The sequence below is a fragment of the Micromys minutus genome (genome assembly GCF_963924665.1).
Source record: "Micromys minutus genome assembly, chromosome: 24".
Taxonomy (NCBI): domain Eukaryota; kingdom Metazoa; phylum Chordata; class Mammalia; order Rodentia; family Muridae; genus Micromys; species Micromys minutus.
In genome coordinates, this window is record NC_137959.1 from 34,301,082 (window position 1) to 34,322,197 (window position 21,116).

Consider the following 21,116-nt stretch of genomic DNA (forward strand, 5'->3'; position numbering starts at 1 on the left):
TCTGTTAGTGTGTTGGAGTCACACTCTGTGTCCTAGTGACCTTCATTGGGCGAGCATCAGAATGTACTCTTGCTGCTTGTCAGGAGTCATTAGCCGCCGCTTCTGAATGATTCTCCCATTGCTTGTTGTTAAAAAAGCTGTGACGTATAATTTTATAAATATCTATTTACAGACATATGCTTTCATTTAGTGAACATGGGGCAGAGGAATTACTTTGATCATAGGCTAGGAATGTGTTTTAAAAGAAATGCACCTACCTTTTCCCAAATGGCTGCATTCCAGCCTGTCATGTTACAGCTGTTTCATATCCTCACCAGCATTTGGTGATGTCAGCTATATTATTTGACATCTTAATGAACACATATATTATGGTTTTCCAAAGAAACAGAAACATGTGCACATGTAAAGAAGTGTATTATAGGGATTAATTGACATGACAATTGAGGCTGAGAAATCCTGTAGACTGATGTCTGCAAACTGGAAATCAGGACAGCCAGTGGTGTTTCCAGAACGGCTAATGGCATCAGTGTCCTGCTGTGCCCCGGCACATTGAGAGTGGAAACCTCACCTCTTTCCCCTTTGTGCTGTATCCAGGCCCTCAGCTGAGTGTGTGAGACCCACTACTCTGGGGAGGGCAGTCTTCTCTGTAGACTATCCAGCCTGGGGCCGATTTTTCTGGAAACACACTTCCAGAAACACCCAAGACTAATATATAGCTAAATGTCTGGGGACCCCATCAGCCATTTATGTTGGCACTCATTATTTCTCACACGCTCACACCTAGAACCTTCTTCAGGAGGCATAACTCGGACATCAGTTCATCAGTTGGCATATTGTGCATTGGGTTTTTGAGGGGAAGAGGGTGTGGAGAGAAAATACATGTGTCTTTGTGCTTGAAGAAAGAGGAAACTATATAGAAATGTTTGGAGCATACCCTGTGGCACCTTTGTCCCCTATTTGTAATAAATCCCTCTTAGTCAGTTCATGTAGCTAAGTCCTATTTTATTGCCAATAAGCATCACAGGATGTGGCAGGAAACTGGCATCTGGGAACTGGCTGGCAGAACAGAATTGGGGTGGTGCCCTTGGTGCTCCCAGCTGAGAGGTGCCACATTATTTCTCTTTCTACAGATAGGAGGCCCCTGCAGGGTGTGCAGCTCCCTTCACCCTGGTGCATCTTTTGATTCCTCCACCTTTAGGTGATCCCAGAGACAGGCAGAACTGGGGCAGCCATTAAAATAGCGCATCAGCATCAGGAGGGTGGGGAGAGAAACTGGAGCAACAAGAAGCCAGCTCTTGGTCCTGCCCAGGAAATCAGGTCTTAAAGGAGAAGGTTTCAGTTTGGGAAAATGAGAAGTACATCTGTGCTCAGAGTGTGGAGACTCTTAATTTAGATTGTAGAATATACGGGAGGAGGATTTCAGAGTCACTTTGAACCAGCTATCCCCATCTATACTGTGGTGCTGTCCTCAGACTGAAAAATCTGCTTACCTTGCCCCATGAAGGTACTTTTTTGTTTTGAGATAGGCTGTCCTGGACTTGGTTTTTAATTCACATGAGTTAGGAAGCTTTCTTGAGGTCATTCCTGGTTCACCTGCCAATGGTCCTAACCTAATATTGTGAATGAGCTCCCTCTGCCTACTAGCACAGTGCAGACTTACCTGCATGCCAGAGGATTTCCACTTGTAGAAAGGAGGACCGCCTTTGTTTTTCTGGCTTAGGAAGGAAAAGAGAAAGGAAGTTTTTTGGGTTTTTTGTCCTCTGCTGACTACCGTGTGTGTGTGTGTGTGTGTGTGTGTGTGTGTGTGTGTGTGTGTGTGTGTGTGTGTGTGTGTAAGAGAGAGAAAGACATTTAACTTTATTTTCCTCTCTTTTTTATTGGATATATTTTATTTACATTTCAAATGTTATCCCCGTTCCCGGATTCCCCTTCATAAACTCCCTATCCCACCCCCATCCCCCCGCTTCTATGAGGGTGCCCACCCCTCCACCCCCTCCCACCTTCCTGCCCTGACATTCCCCTACACTGGGGCATCAGGCTTTGGCAGGACCAAGGGGTTCTCTTTCCATTGATGGTCATCATAAGGTCATCTTCTGTGGTATATCCAGCTGGAGACATGGGTCCATCCATGTGTACTCTTTGGATAACTACCCTTTTTTTTTCTTTTTTCTTTTTTTTTTTTTTTAAAGATTTATCTATGTATGTGAATACACTGTAGCTGTCTTCAGACACACCAGAAGAGGGCATTAGATTCCATTACAAATGGTTGTGAGCTACCATGTGGTTGCTGGGAATTAAACTGAGAACCTGTAAAAAGCAATCAGTGCTCTTAATAACCTCTGAGCCATCTCTCCAGCCCCTCTTGGTTACTCTTGGTTGAATCTTAGTAGCAAGATTCTGTTACTTGCATGATAGAGCCACTAAATACAGAATCAGGCCAAACCACATTAATGCACTCCTTCCTCATTTGAGACATTAACAGAATAGGTGAAGGGACTGGCTCCATAAGCCACTACCTCTGCCTCAGTGTGCTACAGGAGACAGGTTGCTTAGCCAGTAAGCTATAAAACTAGTGGCATTTAGAAGTGTTGAAGACAGGAATGGGAGATGTTCAGGAGCACAGGCTGCTCCTACCTCCAGAATGGGGAGCATCTTGAAGAGACCACCTGTGATTTTCTCTTGGAGAAAAATAAAGCTGCTTTTCCTACTCAGGATCAGTGCTGAGGCCTCTGAGGAGGTATGAGAAAGTCATATGGCCTGGCCACCTCAGCAGACCCCTGGTTTGCAAGGCTGATTTCCATTCAGCACAGACTTACTTCCAAAATGGGATAAAGATTTTCAAGAAGTTTTAACCTTCAGATAGTTCATAAATATCAGTATTTGTCATCCCATAGGGCTGTTGGTGCTGAATCAAGACTGGACAGATACAAGAAAAGATTGGGGCAGTAAAGAGGTAGAATCCATCTTGCTCATCGGATGACCTTTCAGGAAAGAAGGTGGGGACATTAGTCTTTCCCCCTTGGCTCTCCTTTTTTTTCTTTTTTTCTTGTCCCTCTTACTTTTTGCCTTTATTTTAATTTGAAAGGTAATAAGCAATCTCAGCATCTTATAACCAGTGCTGTGGGCTTCATGCCAAGAGGACTATGCTGCATTCTGGATTCTGATCTTCTACATTAGCAAATTGCTAGAAAAAAGTATCATCCGTGTTTAGGGATTATCTAGAACCATGGTTGTGGGCAATGCAGAAAATATGAAGTGACTTGAAGACTTGTGTCTGTGTTGTGCTTGTCAGCCAGCGGGTACAGCAGCATGCTGACTTGAGGTCAGACTGACTGGGTGTGTTAGCTCTGTCTCTTTCTGCTGTTAATGTCGAACAGGTTACTTGAGCTTTTTACTGTGTTTCTGTGAAATAGAGTTAATATATTACCTGCCTATTGATAGTTCTCACACTATATTATAAAAAAGAAGCCATGGGAAACATCGTAACTGTCTATAGAAATAACTCAGTATGTGTAAAATACTATTTGCCCATTATCATATTGCAAGTGGAGACCTGTTTCCACATTGGCAGTTTGGAAAGTACCAGTGCCCTTTTGAGTCTGCAGGTTTATCTCCTTAGTCCTCAGGTTTGTTCCTTCCTCACTCACTGCTCTAGGCCTCATAATGATGTCATCCCATTCAGTCTTTGCAAGCATGCAATGAATTCCTCCATTTTTCCAGTAATAAAACTGAGGGCCAGGGAGGAATATATTATTAGCCAAGGTCTCAAGTCTAGAAAACCCCATTCTGTTGTCCTTCTCTGCTTACATAAGAGTGGTTCCTAATGACTCTGTGATCCCTGTAACATAAGTTAAAGCAAAAGCAGGGAGAGCCACTGACCCTGCTTCAGTTAAAACATGGCTTTTCCTGCCACACTGCACTTAGTCTACCAGAGGCATTATTTCCCAGCTCACCTCTTTCTCAAAATCTCATGGCCAACTTTTTCTTCCTTGATGAAAAGTACTTTAGACTGAGAACTATGAAGACCCAGGATAGTCTCAGCTCTACTGTCTCAGTATGTGACCTCACACTAAACCAAGGCCCTACTGGGGCCTGCTCCTTCAGTATAATGAAGGGATTATTCTAAATCCAAGCATTTCAGCCTTTCGCCCCCTAGGATTTAAATGCCTAGTGACATTTAGACCTTGTTGAGTGGCCAGGTTACCAGTTGACCCTTTTTTCACTCAGCTCTTCACACTGGAATACAGGTCTGTTGTTGTGCTCTTTCAGGAAATGCTAAGGAAGTGCAGGGCATGGGAAGCATAGGCTTGTTCTAGTAACACATGACTTGAATACCTCCGTGTAAGTGCCCAGGCTGGGGCTGGAAGACCTGTGTAGTCCTTCCATGCCACTGTGACCCCAGCCCTCAGCCTACACACAGGTACTAACTTAGTGTAGCAAACAGGTATTCTCTAAGCCATTTAAATCCTTAAGAAACCTTGTTCCTTTGAGTTGGAAACTACAGAAAATCTTTTGTAAATATGCAAGGACTTAGGTTAGAAATGAATGAAGAATGTCTTTATTGTGAGACTCAGATTTGCTCCTCATCTCTCCACTGCACATGACACTGCACATTTCTAAGCTGGCTTTAAAAAAATAAGTAACCTGGTTCTATCAACTGTTGTTAGCTTAGCACCAAGTCTTCTGTTTGATCTTGTAGCATTATTGATACTGGCTGTGGTGGGACACATCTCAGCACTCAGAGGCAGAAGTGAGCAGATCTCTGTATCTCTGTGAGTTTGAAGTTACCCTGGTATACATAGCAAGTGCCAGGACAGCCAGTATACACAGAGAGATCTTTTTTTTTTTTTTAAGCATTATTATTGAGAAAAAGATTTGAAGAATCCAAGCAGATGCCCCACGTGGCTTGCTTCCTGTCTATGTGCCACTTTACCCCAGTCAGAGTTTTCCACACAGATTAGCAAGGCATCATGTGAGGGACACTGGGGAGGGTGTGAACTCCTGTCTTCAGGCTGTATATTTGAATGCTTGACCTTTTATCTCTTTCTTTTAAAAAAAAAATGTTGCAGGATAGGCAGAGACTGGCAGATCAAGGTCAGCCTAATCTACATAGCAAGTTCCAGATGACCCAGGACTACACAGTGAGACCCTACCTCAAAAAAGGCAGAGGGTGGGGAGTAGGCTGAGTGGAGTAGGCTCAGTGGTTCAATAGCAGCATTAGCTGCTCTTGCAGAGGATCCAGGTTTGATTCCCAGGACCCATATGGTAGCTCACAGCCATCTGTAACTCCAGTTCCAGGGAATATGATGCTTCCTGACCTCCATGAGAACCAGGCATATATGTGCCACGCATACATATATGCAAGTGACACATGCATAAATTTTAAAAAGAAATACTGTAGATGGTCATTACTAACATCAAACTATGAAAATTCTACCTGAAAACAAATAGAAGAGTGAGCTCGGCACCAGTAGTTAGATGCATTATGTTCTGGTAGCACATCTAGGCCAGGTAGGTAAAAGTCATTGTCCCCAAAGAAAGAAACTGTGATAAGCACAAATGGATGCAAATAAATCAGTAACTTTCCAAAGTTGCTGGATCTGTGATAGAATTTGCATGCAAAGAATTGATCTCTTTGAAACTGTTAAGTATTACAAAATGGAAAAGATTAAAATATTAATTCATCTATCTTACCAGTCTTATCACTGGGCGTGTTCATCAGTACATTGGCCTGCTGGGGTGGGAGAGGGGACTCTGTGTGTGTGTGTGTGTGTGTGTGTGTGTGTGTGTGTGTTTGAAATGAGATGAGAGAGAGAGAGAGAGAGTGTGTGTGTGTGTGTGTGTGTGTGTGTGTGTGTGTGTGTTAGCTTTCCACCAGGTGGCCTTACCTTTAATCCCAGCACTTGTGAGGCAGAGACAGGTGGATCTCTGTGAGTTTGAGGCCAGCCTGGTCTATAAATCAAGTTCCAGGACAGTCAGGACTGTTAAACAGAAAACCCTGTCTTGACAAGCATAAAAACAAAAGAAGTTAGCTTTGCTTAATTAGAGTTCAACTCAGAAATCCTCCACCAGAACTTACCAATACTGTTACTACTCTGAGGAAACCCTTTGATGTATAACAGGCCAGGTTACCCCGGACTGAAGATGGCAGATTATGATGGCCTGTGTTCACCCAACATTGGATACAGCTACTTTACTTAGCAGCATTTAGGAACCCTCTGGAGATCCCCACACCCCACACCCTCCTTCTCCTGCTCACTATACAGTTCTTAAAGGATATAGCTGGCTTAGTTTCATGAGATACAAAGGATGCTTGGGTGAGGGATGTAGATGCAGATGTCAGTAATGAGTCCTCCCTTCAGAGGGACCAAAATGTGTTAAACTCTGATACTTAAATATTATTCAGCCGCTTTGGCTTGCTGCCTTTCTAGTCTTGCCTACTAGACCCCATTGAAAGTCAAGTCAGCAACTTTGTTAAATGGTGTGTGGCAGAGTGCCCTCTTGAAAGCCAACAGCTGTGGAGAAAGGTAAAGTCTCAATGAGTAAAGGACAGATTGATCTCTGCTCTGTCCTGAGCACTGATCCCACACAGCTGGATATATCGACTGGTTTGGAGAAAATAGTTCATGCTGTTTCCTCTCTTTTAGGTTTCAAGTGCCCCATTTGTTCTAAGTCTGTGGCTTCTGATGAGATGGAAATGCACTTTATAATGTGTCTGAGCAAACCTCGCCTGTCCTACAATGGTAAGAGCACTCTGTCTTGTCTGCTTCCTGATGTCAAGATGAGTTGGGCAGCTGGGGCCTAGCCTCCAGGTGGGGGGGGGGGGGTTTCTGTGTTATTTTCTTTAAGGAGCACTGTATGTGTAGTGGTAAGGAACCCTCTTTTCTTGAGAGCCTTGGTTATAAGTTGGGGTGACTGAAGAGAGGCCAAAATGCAAGTCCTGGGCCAGGGCTACTATGGCAAGAAGGGTCTCAGCCACTATATGCCTTCATTGGCCTTTGGTTTGACATGGCCATTCTTTCCCCTATTGATGCCCCTGACCATGGTAGGTTCCAAGACAAATGGACTTACTCTAAGAGCTATCAAGAGCGGCCTAGACAGAATATCTCACTATGGGCAAGGAAAACCATGGTGTTAGTGGTACCCACAGGGAACTGAGGGCCTGACCATTTCCTCTTTACTTTGCAGCTCAGGTTAACACACCTGGTTAAGCAGTAAGTACCTATGTGACAGCAGTTGGAAGGAATAAATTCAATCCGTAGATTACTTTGGAGATTAGTGGTAAGAGTTCCTCTGTGGGTTCCTACTTAGAAGCTGTGTTAGAAATTAATAGAAGTTGACCAGTGATGGAGCATGCCCTTAATACAGCACTCGGGAGGCAGAGGCAGGTGGATGGATTTCTGTGAGTTTGAGACCAGCCTGGTCTATAGAGTTGAGCTTCCGGGACAGCCAAGGATACACAGAGAAGCTTGCCTTGATGAAAAAAACAAACAAACAAAAAGAATTGAGTATGAATCTAGCAGGGATGGAATCAGAGCATCTGGGGGATTCTGTAACACTTGTCACTCTAGCATGTTTCTGGGGATAAAGTTGAGTGCCAAATCTGTCTGGTTTGTTATAAGTTTCTGGAGTTCAGATGATCAGAAGTCAATCTTCCTCTGCTGTTCACTGACTATAACTTAGACAAGTTGTTTAGTCTAGGACAACCTCGGTTTTCTGGCCCATAAAATGAGGATAGCCATCTTTGCACATAAAGCCTTTTAGCACAGAGCTTTGCACATGGCAGTATTTAGGAAATTAAAGCTGCCATGGAAACAGCAAGGCTCCCGAGGATAGACCACCTTGATGCTGCCCTGACTGTGCTGCCATTTCTCTGCTTTCTGTTCCTCTGTGTTTGTCTGCTCTGACAGTGATTGCCAGGAGGGTGAAAGGCCAACAGTAGATCAGAAGGGGGCCCTCAGCCCCAAAAGGCAGGCCCACCTTCTCAGGTTAAAGGCAGAGTAGGCAGTAAGAGTGTCTAAGGACATTCTCCTGCCTCCAGAAGTGTCCTTGATCACAATATCAGCACAGGGAGGGCTCATGACTCCTAGGCAATAAATCAGACACGTCTAAGCCACTTGATTCTCTGAAAAAACATCCAACCACAGGTTAAGTAGGTCTGACATGAAATTCTTAGGAGATGTTTTAGATTTTGGAGTTTTTCAAATCTTTGAACATTTGTATAGGTATAAACAGTCAAACATCTCTAATGTGAAAATCTAGAATCTAAAAAAAAATTTTTTTAGTATCATGTCCATAGTCAAAAATGTCAAGGGCTAGAGATATGGCTCAGTGGTAGAATGCTTGTTTACTATGCACAAGACCCTTGATTCTATTCAAGCACCTCCCACCCCATATTTTATATTTGGGGAACTAGAATAGAATGTAGGGCTTTGTAAAATATAATATAAAATAAAATTATATTTTATAGATTTTAAATCTTTCCAAGAAGATTTGTGTTCTTATATCTCTTACTTGCCTGGCCAAAGGATCCCAGTAGCAGGAGGGCATGTTGTCGATCTTGGTCGATGTGGCCTAGAGACTTCTGGATGTGCCAGGCTTTGGCCCTGTCTTTTCTCCCAGTGGTCCCCTTTCTTCCCTGCAGACAGTCTGTCCTTTTCCCCTGTGACTGCTGGAACTAGCCTTTCCCTGCTCAAGCTAAGCTTTGTCCCTGTCTCTGCCTGGGACTGTGAAGGAGAGGTCCTGTGTCTCACAGTTTACCACCGTCATGACTTCAAGTACTGCATTTACTTCTGTCCCACATGTGTTGAGACCCTATGAAAACTGTTTTGTCCTGTAGGCTGCTGGCGAGAGCTCTCTGTAGACACTGCCTTTGCTGTTGTAGCACAAAGAAGCTTTAGAGGGGGCTTGGCCTAAGAGAGCTTGGCTTTCAGAGTCACTGGGGAGAACTTTGTAATAATGTCTATGGCAGACAAAGTGCTGTCAGAGCCACCCAAAATGAAATCACTTCATATGCTGTCTAAATTAGGGTTTCTGTTGCTGTCAGGAGACACCATGACCACAGCAACTCCTATAACGGAAACCGTTTAATTGGGGCTGGTTTACAGTTTTAGAGGCTTAATCCATTATCATCATAGTGGGAAACATGGTGCTGGAGGAGAAGCTAAGAGTTCTACATCTGGATTAGTAGACAGCTGCAGGAAAATGAATCACACTTCCTCCAACAAGGACGTAACTCCTCTAATAGTGCCACTCCCTATGACCTATGGAGGCCATTTTTTTATTCAAACCACTATATTCCGCTCCCTGTCCCCCTAAGGCTTATACCCACGTCATAAAGCAATATGCATTTAGTCCAACTTCAAAAGTCCCCATAGTCTGTCATAATATCAGCACTGTTTAAACTTTAAAGTCTCTTCTAAGACTCATGCAATCTCTTTTAACTGTAATCCCTTATAAAATCAAAGTCAAAAAACAGATCATATATTTTCCACATAAAATGGCTCATTACCATTCCAAAGGGGAGCGTAGTGAAGAACCACTGGACTAAAGTGAGACAGGAAACCAGCTGGGCAAACTCCAAACTCTGCATCTCCATGTCTGATGTCAGTCTTCAGATCTCCAACTCCTTTCATCTTTGTTGACTGCAGCACACTTCTTTTCTTGGGCTGGTTCCACCCTGTTAGCAGCTTTCCTCTGCAGGTATCTCATGGCTCTGACATCTGCAACATTTGGGGGTCTCCAAAGTAATCAAGCTTCACTTTCATAGCTTCACACTGTGGTCTCCCTAGGCCTCCATGCAGGGATGCCCTTGACACATGTCTGGCCTCAGTGACTTTCTTTAGTCACAGAGGGAGATTCCATAACCCCCTTCTATCCTTGACTCTAAAGCCAGAACCACGTGGCTGAAGTTGACAGGTTCTGCTGCTTGCTGAGGCTAGAACATGGCTACCTCATTCAATTACATCTTCACCAGCTTTCTGTTTTCCATGGTTTCCTAAACTGATTAAGCCTGGCTGTCCTAGAACTCACTCTGTAAACAAGGATGTCTTTGAATTTAGAGATCTGCCAGCCTCTGCCTTCTGAATTCTGGGATTAAAGGAAGCAGCACCACTCCTAGTTCTAAACTGTTCTTTAGCTGGGTAAGCCCTGAGGTCAGCACTGCCTTTATTCCATCTAATATCAGGCTTTCTTTGAATCTGTCTCCTTGAACACAAGTTTTAGCTTCATTCCATTTCCTGGTGCCCCTTTTCTCCTTGAACTGTATATTTTCTATTTTTTTTTCTTGCTCAGCTTGCTCATTTTCATTATGGATCTTCTTCATAACAGTGAATACTAATAACCACACAACAGTCAATACCAGGCTGTATTGAGATTTCTGCTGATGCAACTAATCCAAAACTCTTCCATTTACCTTCAGGCAGACTTTTGGACAAGGGAAGAAAGCAGCCACATTCTTAGCCAAAATATCCTAAGAATGGCCTTTAGCCTATATGCTAACATTCTTCTCCAAAACTCTTGAGCCAGGCCCCCACAGTTCAAATCACCCTTAATACCACTGTCTTCCATGTTCCTACTAGGATTGCCCATTAAGTCCTACTTTAAACATTCAGCTGTTTTTCTTTCTTTTTTTTTTTTTCCAGCTGTTTTTCTAATCCAAAGTTCCAAAGTCCACATGCCTCCAAACAAAAGCATGGTCAGTCCTGCTTCCCAGCACTAACTAACTTCTGTCTAAGTTGAGGCCTCTACTGCTATGAAGAGACATGACCACAGCAAGTCCTATAATGGAATACATTTAATTAGGGCTGGCCTACAGTTTCAGAGGTTTAGTCCATTTCATCATGGTGGGAAGCATGGCAGCACATAGGCAGATGTGGTGCTGGAAGAGAAATTGAGAGTTCTACATCTTGATCTGTAGGCCATAGGAAGAGACTGAATCAATTCCTCCAACAAGGCCACACCTCCTAATAGTACTATTCTGTACAAACCTGTTGGGGGCCATTTTTATTCAAGCACCTCTTATGCTAATGTAGGGAATGGAAGGTGAGTCTCTGCTCCTTTCTAGAGAACCCAGATTTTCTGTATCACCTGAATCGATGTCTCTTTTACCAGCAACCTGGAGAAAGTCCCTTAGGGCACTGATTCTCATCCTTCCTAATGCTGCGACCCTTTAACACAGTCCATGGTGTGGTGACCCCAGTCTTAAATAAATCTTTGTTGCTACTGCATAGCTCCTATTTTGCTAATTATTAATTATAATGTAAAGTATATACATTATATATACATCTGGGTATGCGAGATAGTCTTAGACAACCTCTGTGAAAGGGTTGTTTGACCTCAAAGGGGTCACAACCCACAGGTTAGAGGAAGAACAGGTTGGCCATCTTAAGGCAGAACCACTGTGACTCTCCCTCTGCTCCTTGCTTTTTCTTCATCCTTTACATGAAAAGCCACTTGTCCCTGTATGTAAACCACAAACTTCACCTCTAGTCCTGTGAGTAGTTTATTCTAAGGAGATTGGGGGGCTTCAGAGTCTGTCTGGCTCTTCTGTCCATGTGGCTAGTGCAGAAAGGAGGCTCTTTCTCCTCTTCCTCTTCCTCTTCCTCTTCTCCTTTTCTCTAAAGTCACTAAAGGTAAGAGGACAGTGTTTGCTACCTAGGTTTGTGTGTGGCCTGGATTCCTTTGGACATGTCTTGAATTCAAACAAAATGTGAATTCTTGGGTCCTTACACCAAAACCTCTGGCATGGTAACATGCTCTGCCTAGTTTATTATCACCCCAGCCTCACAGACTTTACCTATTTAAAATAATAATAATAAGTGAATCTAAATGGAAAGGTGGTTCAGAAGTTAGGAGTTTGGCTGTTCTTCCTGCTCATGGGGGTGCTGGATTAGATCCCCAGCACCTACATGCCAGTTTAACTCCAGTTTCAAGGGGTCCACAAGCACCAGAAACACCTGTGGCACACAGACATACATATGTAAAATACCTATACACATGACTAACTCTTTAAAATAAAAATTGAAAAAGAAAAATGTAAGGAGGAGATACCTGGCAATAAGCCACGAGTTCTTGGAGTCTTTCTAGGAAGGGGCAATGGGAGGCTTTCTTCAGTGCTGGTGGAGTTCTGTTTTTCATGGAAAGTGACAGGAGGGTCTGGAAAGTTGGCTCAGTGGTAAAGAGTAAATTGTTCTTTGCCAGGGCCCTAGTTTAATTCTCAGCACTCACAAGAAGAGTCACCACCGCCTCAGAGAGCAGACACACATGTAGTACAGACATACATGTGGGCAAAGCACTCATACCCACAAAATAATAAAATGAATCTTTAAAAAAAAAAGTTTTTAAGCGACTGGAGGGCAGTGCAGCTCAGAGGTAGAGTGTGTGCCTGTTTGTGTGAGGTTCTGCTCCCTTTCTAGAAGTAGGGAAAGGAGAGTGGGGTGGGGAGAGGGCTGGTAAGCAAGGGATGTGCAAGCTCTGGAACTCCCTGGTCACTGCCCTGAAGACATACACATGCACACACACATTCACACTCACCTTCCACAGCTGCTGGCACCAGTAGAAATATTTTTGAAATTCATGATGCTTATGTAAGATGAAATTTAGTTAAATTAGGGAGAAAAAAGTAGAAAGCTCCTAAATGAGGCAGATAGAAAGTAGTGTTTTTCTTAATCTGAGGGTTGGCCTGAGGGTAGGGCTGGAAGGCCTCCAGTAGTTGCCTGCCAGATTATTTTTTAAAATTTAGGGAACGCAAGACCAGTTTTACTGGTCCAGCCAGTGCTCAGAAACAAAAGAACAAATGCTTGATCAAGGGCAAGGGCTCAGTCAGGGAGGCCAGTGACCCACAGAGCTCCAGCCATGAGCTCTTAGCCTTCTGAGCCTTCTTGTGGCAGCCCTGAACTAGGGCCTACCAGAAGCTGAGGGAGCTGCAGAGAAGAGAGGAAGGAGGAAGAGTCCTCTGCATGAATGCTGTTGACTTTAACATACCTCTCTCTCTCTTTCTCTCTCTCTCTCTCTCTCTCTCTCTCTCTCTCTCTCTGTGTGTGTGTGTGTGTGTGTGTGTGTGTGTGTGTGTGAGTGTGAAATCTTTGGCCATAGTGTTGCCCAGGCTCTTGAAATGACCAACTTTCTCTTAGCAAAAAAGCTGGGTGGCCAGGCAGTCCTAGCCCCCTGGAGACAGGGAGGCAGGTAGTCTCGGAGTTCTAGGACAACAAGAGCTACATAAAGAAAGCCTGTCTCAAACAAACAGAAAACAAAAGGTTCTGATACAGTAGGATTGTATATTGAAGACTCAAGGGTGTTCCAGGACTTGCCAGGATTCCTCACTGCAGGAATGTTTTGGTGGGACAGGAGTTTCATGATGGCATCCAGGACATGGTGACCAGTACACTGTTCCAGTAGATCCCCAGAGTTCTGTTCTGGGATGCAGAGCTTTTGCTTTATGATGCTGTTCCCTCCTTTGCTCTTTAGAGTTCTGGAAGTGAATTATGGGAGCTCCTTCCTTTCTGCCTCCTTCCTTTCCTTCTTCCTTTTATTTAGAGTGAGTGCCTATGCTTGTACATGCTCATTCGTGTGTGTGTGTGTGTGTGTGCGCGCACGTGCGTGCGTGCGTGCGCGCGCGCTCGTGCACGTGTGCGGATGTGTATATGCTCAAGCACATGCCCACTTGGGGGTGTGTATCATTGTGCACAAGTGGAAACCAGAAGACAGTGTAGTGCAGATTAGGTGGATACCAGGGATTAGCATCCAGTTGTCGGGCTCTACAGCAAGTTACGCACTATGCCATCCGTCCCAGCATACTTTCTTGAAGGGGATGGGATATGTGAGCACATGTAGAGGCCAGCATTCAACATCAGATGTCTTCCTCACTTTTCTCCTTTAATCTTTTTTTAGATTTTGTGTGTGTGTGTGCTCGGGCACATGCACACACGCTGGTTTGGAATCTGGGGAAAAAGACAATGAGGGCTATAGTCTGAAAGTCCATGTCCAGGGGTGAGATGCCCCAGAGAATAGGGAAGAAATGGCCAAGGATGTCTCCAGAATAACTCTGCCATCTCTAGACTCTAGACTAAGCAACTTTTCTTCCCATCTATGTTCCTGTGAAGAACATCAGGCACGTCAAAGTTGAAAGCCTGTTCACTAGCAAAGACCACTGTCCCCTGGGCTCTGCATTGTATATTAGGTATTATATCCCCTTTGTCTAGTCACAACCTATCTTATCGTTTGAATACATTCCCAAGTAAAATGCAAATTCCAGTTGTCTTAGTGGACTCATCCTGGGAAGAGACACAGTGACTACAGCAATTCTTATAAAGGGAAACATTTCATTGGGGATGGCTTTCGGTTTCAGAGCCCGTTTAGCCCATGGCAGGAAGCATTGTGTGGTACACAGACAGACGGGGTGCTAGAGAGGTAGCTGAGAGTTCTACATCTGGAAGTTAGCAGCAGGAAGAGAGAGACATTGGACTTCGCATAAGCATTTGAAACCCTAAAACCCACCCTCCAGTGACATACTTTCTCCATTAAGGCTGTACACCTCCTCATCCCTGTCAAGTACACCACTGCCCAGTGATTAAACATCTGTGAGTCTATGAGAGGTCTATTCAAACCACCACACCAGTGCATTTCTTTCTTGAAACAGGGTCTTACTTTGTAGCCCAGGTTGTCCTGGAACTGACTCACAAAGCTCCTCCTGCCTCTATCTCCTGAGTCCTAGAATTGAAGGCTTGGTTTCTATGCCTGGCTTCATACACTTTGTTCAGGATTTAAGTGTGTGCTTTACTTCTAATACCCCTTTCTTTCACTGTAAAGGTATATTTTCACAGTTTTCCTTGTGTGCACCAACAGTTATATATGGTACCTAGTGCTTTAAAGCCACTTGAGGGTGTTCTTCCGCTTTTTAAGTCCATGGTGCCCTTTCTACTGCACACTTGACTTAACTAAATAGTAAAGGAGAAAGTGGTGACCATAAGTCATCTTGTGTCCTGGGATCCAAGTGACTTCTTTTACAACTCCTACGAACAGGAACTTCAATATCAAATTTTATCTGTATTATTCCTTTTTCCCAGGATTCTTTATAGGGAAATTTGAGTTGCTAGGCCCTTTTAGCCTATGAATAATCCATATCTTATGAATACTGAAGAGTTTTACTACTAAAATAGTCAGGACACGAAGAAGCAGCTGTGGGAGAGAGGTCCCAGAACAAAGGCCCCACCCAGTCTTGCACAACCCTTTACGAGCTCCCTGACAAGGGCAAAACACAGGACTTCTCTGGGCTTCCCTTTTATCATTCACACATGGCACCATGTGCCCTGCTAGCTTGTAAGGTCCTTTGGTTCAGAGAAAAACATACAGAATCTCATTATACTTGCTGGATGTTGTGCTGTGGTCAGGGAACTTCATGGTGACTTTGTGTCAGAGCATTATTGTGCCTGTCTGTGACTTTATTGGAGGTTAGTTTAAATTGTGTCCTTGAACAGTCTCTTTATCCTACTGTCTGTACGTGTTGTCCTTACATCTAGACTAAAGTGAAGGTCTCCACATCTGGAAGTTTTCATTAGTATGTCCTATGGATATACCTAATAGACACCGGTAGGGTTCATCACTCTCTAGCATGGCCTTTTTCTGTAGAGTGTCTTAATGACATAAACATGCTGATGCTCTGCCCTTGGTAGCACATGTGCTGTTGCTGCATGGTCAGACTTGTCTCCAAGTGAGCTCTCCTTCTCTACCTCTAGCGCCTCTTAGCTAAGCAAAGGAGACAGACTGGGGTTCCACAGCACAGCATGAATCTGCTCCTAGGGACTTGGTTTCACCCCTGCCTCTGATTCCTTGAGTTTCTTTGCAACCTGTCTTAGTAGATAGACTTCCTGAAGTTTCCAGGTGTCCGAGGCTGTTTTCTTTCCTAGATTCTCATCCCTCCTACCCCAGTTTATGGCTCAGATCATTGTGAAGTTCTCCAAAGCCTCTCCTGAGCAGTCTGAATAAGTACCTTTTCCATGCCCCTGGTACTTCAGTCAGAAAACTCTTCTAGTTATTTGCGTGTTTCTCCCATTGCTGTGTTCCACATAAAATGTGTGTTTCAAATGCATAGTGGTTAGGTCTGCAAGTAGCTCATAGACCTGTGTGTGTTCTGTGCCACCCACCTGCTGGTGATTAACTCTGTTGGTATCCCCGTCTCTCTTGCAGATGATGTGCTGACTAAAGATGCGGGTGAGTGTGTGATCTGCCTGGAGGAGCTGCTTCAGGGGGACACGATAGCCAGGCTGCCTTGCCTGTGCATCTATCACAAAAGGTACAAGGGTCAGGCAGGAACAACTCTTCCAGGTCCCACATCTAATGGATAGATCCCCTTCACTAGTCATCCAGTCCTTTTGGGTTATGGGATGGCTTGTATACTCTTTGCTCTCTGATGGGGGTCAGTCATAGCAAGGGCAGAGCAGAAGTGAATTGTTGAAGGTTCAACTCTGCATCAGCAGTCCAGATGACAGGAGCCAGTGGGTAGATCTGGCTTGGAGGTATATAAGATTGCACCTGGAGCTTGACTTACTCCTCTCTAAACCCTGTCGTGCAGAGAGAGGTAGCAAGGGTAGAGCTGGTGTCCTTGCTGTTGTATGGAACTCTCCTCTCCCAAGGGCTAAGAGCAGGAAAAACCACTACCTGTAAGAAACGAGCTGCTATAATTAGCCAGGCCAAGATTTGTCCTCTGCCTCCAGCAGTCCCCTCCATCTTTTCCCTAACTGGAAAGAAGACACCTCCTTCTCCAGGGCAGGAGTACACCATGTATTCCTGGGCCTGCACCTGCTCCCTGTTCCTCCGGCCCACACTGGTTCCTGGCACGGGGACTTTTCTAAGCCCAACCCAGGACTACTGGTCTTCAGTGTCATCGCTGTGCCTGTGTGTGATTAACCTTGGGAGAACTGTGGTTCTTGGTCTGGCACAGATCCCTGCAACATCTCAGGAAGGCACTAACCAGAACCATGAAAGGAAAACCCTGGCCCTGAGGAGACCTAAGCAGATTATGTTTAGTTACTCTTTGAAAATGTTCAGATATGGCTTTACAGTGTCTTGGGACAGTGTCTTGGAGTACTTGCTGTTTCTTCTTTGCTGCAGACACTCCACTATAAACACTGGAGACCGAGACCTTACTATACCCCTGCCCCAGCCCAGGCTCACTTATTTAGCAATGTCAAAGAGCCCAAGGGTCTAGCTCTCCTTCCTACTGCTATATCTAAGCTAGGTAGACTCACCCAAGATCTAGTCATCCTCATCACTGGCCGCCTCTTGTATCTGGTCCTACTTCCTCCCTCTCAGACCTTAGAAACAGGTAGCCTGCTGCCCTACATATAGTCCACATGCTCTCACCTTCTTAGTATTATCTGCTGCTGCCCTGGGCTCCCTGTACTTGGGCTCTGAGCTTCACAAGACCACTTGTGCCCTTTCTGCAAGGCCCAGGGCCTTTACCTACTGCTTCTGCCTCCTGCTGAACCAGGATCATTGTTTTATTTTTCCTTTTTATTTCTATTTATTTTTATTCTATTAATCTTTATATTTATTATTTAGTTTATTGAGTCAGGGTCTCACTATGTAGCTTTGGTTTTCCTAGAGCTTACTCTGTAAACTAGTCTGGCCTTGAATTTACAGAGATCCCACCTGCCTCTGCCTCTCAAATGCTGGGATTACAGGTATGCACCACTTACCACCAGCATACCCACTTACCTTTTCATTTTATGTGCATGGGTATTTTGCTTGCATGTATTTACATGCACTACGAGTGTGCCTGATTCCTGCTGAGACCAGAACAGAGTATTGAATCCCCAGGACTTGGACTTAAAGATGTTTGTGAGCCACAGTTTGAGTGCTAAGAACTGAACCTGGCTCTTCTAAAACATCAATTAGGGCTCTTAACTACTGAGCTCTAGGGTTAATCCCAAACCCTCAGGATTATTCTTTTTTAAAACTATTACTTTCATGAATTTTAAATTATGGGTATTTGTGTGCATTTGTGTATATATGCATCAGAATGTAGGGGCCTACAAAGGTCAGAGGGGTGAGGTCTCTGGAACTAGATTTATGGAGTGGCTGTGAACCAACAGACAGGTGGTGTGAACCAAACTTGGGTCCTCTGGAAAGCAGCATCACTCACTCCCAACCACTGACCCATCTCTCAAGCTCCCTTCTGCCCTCCCACCCTTAGGATATCATTGTTGATAATCTTCCTTCTCCTACTTCAATGGGGTTGGAGGCATAGTCATGTTTCCCTGGGATCCTTTCAGGAGAGATTTAAAAAGCCCTTCGTGAGAGTCCAACCCCTTGAAAGGTCAGCAGTTAATGTGTTTCCCCTTGATGCCCCACTCCAGCTGCATAGACTCATGGTTTGAAGTGAACAGATCTTGTCCAGAACACCCTGCTGATTGACCCTGCTGGGCCTGCTTGCTGACTCCTCTCAAAGGTGAGCCCATACTTGATGGGGGTTCTGGGCTAAGCATCAAGTTTCTGGGAGCTGGGGGAGAGGAATTGGTCAGCCTGATACACACCCCATCAAGGAGAAACAGAAGCAGAGAGACAAGCCATCTCCTCAGGGAGCAGTCCCCAGGAAGTGAAGGGATGTTCCTGGGAGTTGGGGGAGCATAAAAGAGAGATAGTAACATACTTGTGAAAAACTCCATGCAAAGGTAGGATTGGGTTCCTTTCCCTCAGGAGAGGCAGAAAGGTCCCTTGCAGGGTATATGGGCTGAAGCAGATAAGACCCCGTCAGGCTCTGCAGCTGTCTCACCCTCCCTCCCCTCTCAGAGACTCTGTTCTGAAAGGGAAGAATCACTGAGTAGATGACCTGGGGAACAGACACTGGCCACTGCAAAGAGATTGTCTGATCTTTTCACGGCTGGTTCTTCCACCTGCTGGCTGCCTTCCCCACTTCTAGGGGAATCTGAAATCTGAGGGTTCCAGGCCACACTCAGTCTGTCTGTCTGTGGCACAATGTCTCAACAGCAGGCACCTCCCACCCACACATGCATTTGTGTTCCTTTGTACCATTGGATCTGACCTCCATTTCTTCCCCCCGGGTACCCTGTTTAACTACCCCCTCATGCTGTTCCCCACCCTACCTGTGCCTTTGAGGGCTGTGGTGGGCATTCTCTCACTTTTGTTCATTTTTATCCTGGCAAATAGAACATAATCCCCCCAAAAAACTAATAGCCCATTTCCACTTGACCTCATATCCAAAGGTTTGGCAGGATCCCTTTTCTTCTCTCTCTTCTTTTTGTGTTTTCTTTTGTTAGGTTTATTTTATTTATTCCAAGTAAATGCCCAGAACAGCTGACGGTGTCAGGCAAATCAGGGACATTGGCTCTTTTTACCCTCACCTCAAAATCTGATGACAAACAAGGGAGAGGAGAGTGAGGCAGAGGGATTGGATCCCAGCTCCAGAGTGCAGGTCCAAATTGCCGGCATGATGTTTGGCTTCTGATGGGCTTGCCTGCCTGGACTGAACCAGATGTCCCAGCTGACCAGCCTGCCCTCAGGGGGACACACGCTGCTGCCACGGTGAGATGGAGAGAGATGGAGCCGGACTGACTTCTTCCGACCCATACAGGGACAGCCAGCCCCTGTTCCTGGGAGGAGGCTCCTCGGACACTGGACAGAGCTGAGCTTGGGACACCAGAGAGAACAGGGCACCCTTCTGCACTGACTTCCAGAAAATGGTCCTCCCTGAGGACACCCAGTGGATGAGAGCGAGTCTGAGAGAAGAATGAATTGACCTCTATCCTTCCCCTCACCCTCGACCCAGGAGGGAAAGGGCATTTTCTTTTTCACCTTTGAAAGGCATTGTGGGTCTTCTGTCTTTAAAAAGTGTTTACAAACAACAAAAAATTCTATAAAAGTCTCGTGTCGACTGGTGTTTTCCCTTGTGATGTTTACAGACTGCTGTTTGCTGCCCAGCTAAAATCCTCCGTGACAGAAGCAAGCCTCGCCATGTCCTCACCCCTAGCGCTTTGATGGTGGGCGGGTGGGCAGGCAGGTGTGCACACGTCACTTCCGTTGCCCAACACCCCAGTTAGCTCTCGCACCACTAACCTTTCTACCTTGGGGGATTTGATTTTTGTTTTCTTGTTCTTCTGTCCCACTTTTCTGGCTTGGTTTTGCACTTTTCTCCCCCTAAATTTCCGATGTCTTGATTTCTTTGCCAAAAAAAGAGGGAGATGAAGAGCCCACCATGGACACTTCCCCTCCACCCCGTCTTCCCTGCCTTTCCTCCTGGATCTGATCCCATTAGAGGATTTAACAATTGCAAATACACTGAAAAAAAAATGCCAGGATGTTTTTCCTAGGCCCTTGTGCATTTTTTTTTTCTGAGAAAACTTAGATTTACTAAAGGACTATGTACTGCGTACCCTGTTTTCAGGCACGTGGAAAATATTTTAGCCATTGATAGTCACACATGACATCAACCCATGCAGGATAGGTTTCTGTATTTATATATTAAAATTCAAAAAAAAAAACAAAACAAAAAACAAACCAAAAAAAAAAAAACCCAAACCTTACAGAGATGTTTTAAAACTGTTCAAAGCTGAGGAGAAAAGCTTATCTTCATCAGTCAAGGTGTTTTGATATGGTGTTAGAATAGTGTGTAATAGAAGATGCACTGTGGGGTTTTATTTTAATGAGATGTTGTTACACAATCAAATTGGAAGGCAAACACCAGTTCCCTCTGTCCACCTCCCATCCCATACCCCCTCAGCACCTGTAATGGCTTAGCCACTCCTGGGCAGAGGCTCGACATGGTGGCTCGGCTGTGTCTTTGAAGTTTATAAATTCTTAAGCATCATGGATTGTCGGTCTGCTGTCATCTCTGCTTGTGACAGAATGTTTCTGGAAAGATATTCATGGGCAAAGATTTTACAGCCATCAGAGGCTGCAAGGATATGGGCACCTCGAGATGCCGGCCCAGCCCATTCTTCAGAGCCTCTGCTCCCCATCCCGTACTGTTTGCCTGTTGCTCCATGCACAGCTGAGTGCTGACTCACGGGCATGTTTCACTGAGGCCTGGGCCTGTTCCAGCTCACAGTCCTTGAACCAGAACCAGCCACTCAGCCTCATAAAAGTTGGCAAATTGCAGG

General features: G+C 44.9%; 1 protein-coding gene across 3 annotated transcripts in view; it reads left to right on the forward strand.

The window, feature by feature from the left end:
- ZNRF1 (zinc and ring finger 1) overlaps nt 1-20,393 on the forward strand; it is an 83,432-nt gene extending 63,039 nt beyond the window's left edge. The window contains exons 2-5 of one of the 3 annotated variants that reach the window (XM_080937176.1): nt 6,648-6,743; nt 16,186-16,291; nt 18,357-18,448; nt 19,278-20,393. In XM_080937176.1, coding sequence (XP_080793302.1) covers nt 6,648-6,743; nt 16,186-16,291; nt 18,357-18,414 — 260 coding nt within the window. In that variant the 3' untranslated portion in view covers nt 18,415-18,448; nt 19,278-20,393. The remainder of the gene's footprint in view (nt 1-6,647; nt 6,744-16,185; nt 16,292-18,356; nt 18,449-19,277) is intronic. The other 2 variants (XM_080937177.1, XM_080937178.1) reach the window with 2 other exon arrangements.
- Nucleotides 20,394-21,116: the final 723 nt, after the last annotated feature.